The sequence below is a fragment of the Gavialis gangeticus genome, unplaced genomic scaffold (genome assembly GCF_001723915.1).
Source record: "Gavialis gangeticus isolate Ggan-Ray unplaced genomic scaffold, GavGan_comp1, whole genome shotgun sequence".
NCBI lineage: Eukaryota > Metazoa > Chordata > Crocodylia > Gavialidae > Gavialis > Gavialis gangeticus.
In genome coordinates, this window is record NW_017729020.1 from 5,494,921 (window position 1) to 5,496,546 (window position 1,626).

Consider the following 1,626-nt stretch of genomic DNA (forward strand, 5'->3'; position numbering starts at 1 on the left):
GGCTGCTCCACCATGGACCTGCTCCAGCTGCTGCTGCTCGCTCTGCTCTGGGGAGCTTCAGGTGGGGGCTGCTCCATGTGGCTGGGGCAGTTCCCTCCCCCCACCTCCCAAGCCCAGCTCCCCTAGGGTCAAGGATCGGGCCTCGGACACCTCCAGCTCGTGGGCGGGGGAGCTAGGAGCCCAGATACCTGGGTTTTCTGCCTTCCCCCACTCCCCACTGCCCTGCTTAGGGTGCTGATGGATGTTTCCCCCCTAGCCCTGCCTGCACTACCCACTGAGGACTGCGCCGGGGGCCCCGCGACTTGGTGCCAGAGCCTGGCTGTGGCCCAGCGCTGTGGAGCCCTGGAGCTGTGTGCCCGGCTGGGCAGGGACCGCACGCCCACTGTAGGTGCCTAGGGGACGGGGACTCCAGGTTGGGAGTGAGGGGTACTGCTAGGGGGGGCTGTAGGTCAGGAGTGAGGGGTGCTGGCACAGCCCCAATCCTGGCTGCCCCCCCCCCCAGGAGGACACGTGCAGTGACTGTGAGCAGATCGTCACCCTCCTGACCCATATGCTGCAGGAATCACCTGTGAAGGTACCCAGGGCAGGGCTGGGGGGGCTGCGGGGGGTCCCTATACCACACAGTCCTGACACCCCCCCCCCACTCACTGCAGCAGGCACTGAGCCAGAAGTGCCAGGCGCTGCCAATGCCTGCAATAGTGCCCATGTGCCAGGAGCTGGTAGACCAGGCCTTTGCCCTCCTCCTCGCCTACCTGGAGGATCAGGTTGTAAGTGCAGAGTGCAGCCCCCCTTCTCTCCTCTCCCCCCCAACTCCACCACCCAGAACTGGGGGGGAGGGTGGAGCAGGCCCTTGGAGCTGGGGAAACTGAGGCATGGGGAGTGGAACCCAGGAAGGGGCCCAGGGGGACCCCCACACCCCTCAGGGAGGTGGCTTGGGCACCCAGGCATCCAAGTGCCCCTGCTCCCCCCAAAGAACCCTGGCATCCAAGCTCACAGCTTGCCTTCTTCCAACCCTGCCAGACCCCCTAGAGAACCCAGGCATCCGGGTGTCCCTGCTCCCCCTCAAGGAAGCCAGGCTTCTAGGGGCCCAGTCCCGCAGCCCCTCCCTCTTCTAACTCCCCAAGACCACACCCCCAGAGAAACAGCATCTCACCCCCACCCCTCTGCTCTCGGTCCCCCAGGCCCCCCTGCAAGAATCCAGGAGTCCAGGGCCCCAGCACCCCCCTCCAAGAGAACCCCCGCTCTAACCCCCAGATCCCAGTTCTCTTAAAGCTAGACAACCCAGACATCCAGGCTCCCAACACCCCTGCTGTAATCCCCCAGCCCCTAATCCCCTCCTAGGCCTGGGAGAGAACCCAGGCATCTGGGCTGGGGCCCTGTGACCCCACTCTGCCCCCCAGAAGCCTGGAGCTGTCTGCACCCAGATGGGGCTGTGCCCCCAAGGCCCTGCCTGGAGCCGAGACCCACTGCTGCACCAGCTGCTGCGAGGTCTCCATGCTGCCTATGCTGACCCCCAGGTATGACTGGGCTCTGGGTGTCTGGGGTGAGGAGGTGGGTGCGGGGCCAGGGACTGGGAGATAGGCCAGACACCGGGGGGGGGGGGGGGGGGGGCGGGGGGAAAAAAAC

General features: G+C 66.2%; 1 protein-coding gene across 1 annotated transcript in view; it reads left to right on the forward strand.

Annotated features, from left to right (window-relative positions):
• The first annotated feature begins 263 nt into the window (after nt 1–263).
• The window catches only part of SFTPB (surfactant protein B), an 8,725-nt gene continuing 7,362 nt past the window's right edge, over nt 264–1,626 (forward strand). Inside the window, exons 1-4 of the mRNA XM_019514518.1 lie at nt 264–384; nt 503–574; nt 654–767; nt 1,401–1,517. Of these exons, the coding sequence (XP_019370063.1) occupies nt 551–574; nt 654–767; nt 1,401–1,517 (255 nt within the window). The 5' untranslated portion in view covers nt 264–384; nt 503–550. The remainder of the gene's footprint in view (nt 385–502; nt 575–653; nt 768–1,400; nt 1,518–1,626) is intronic.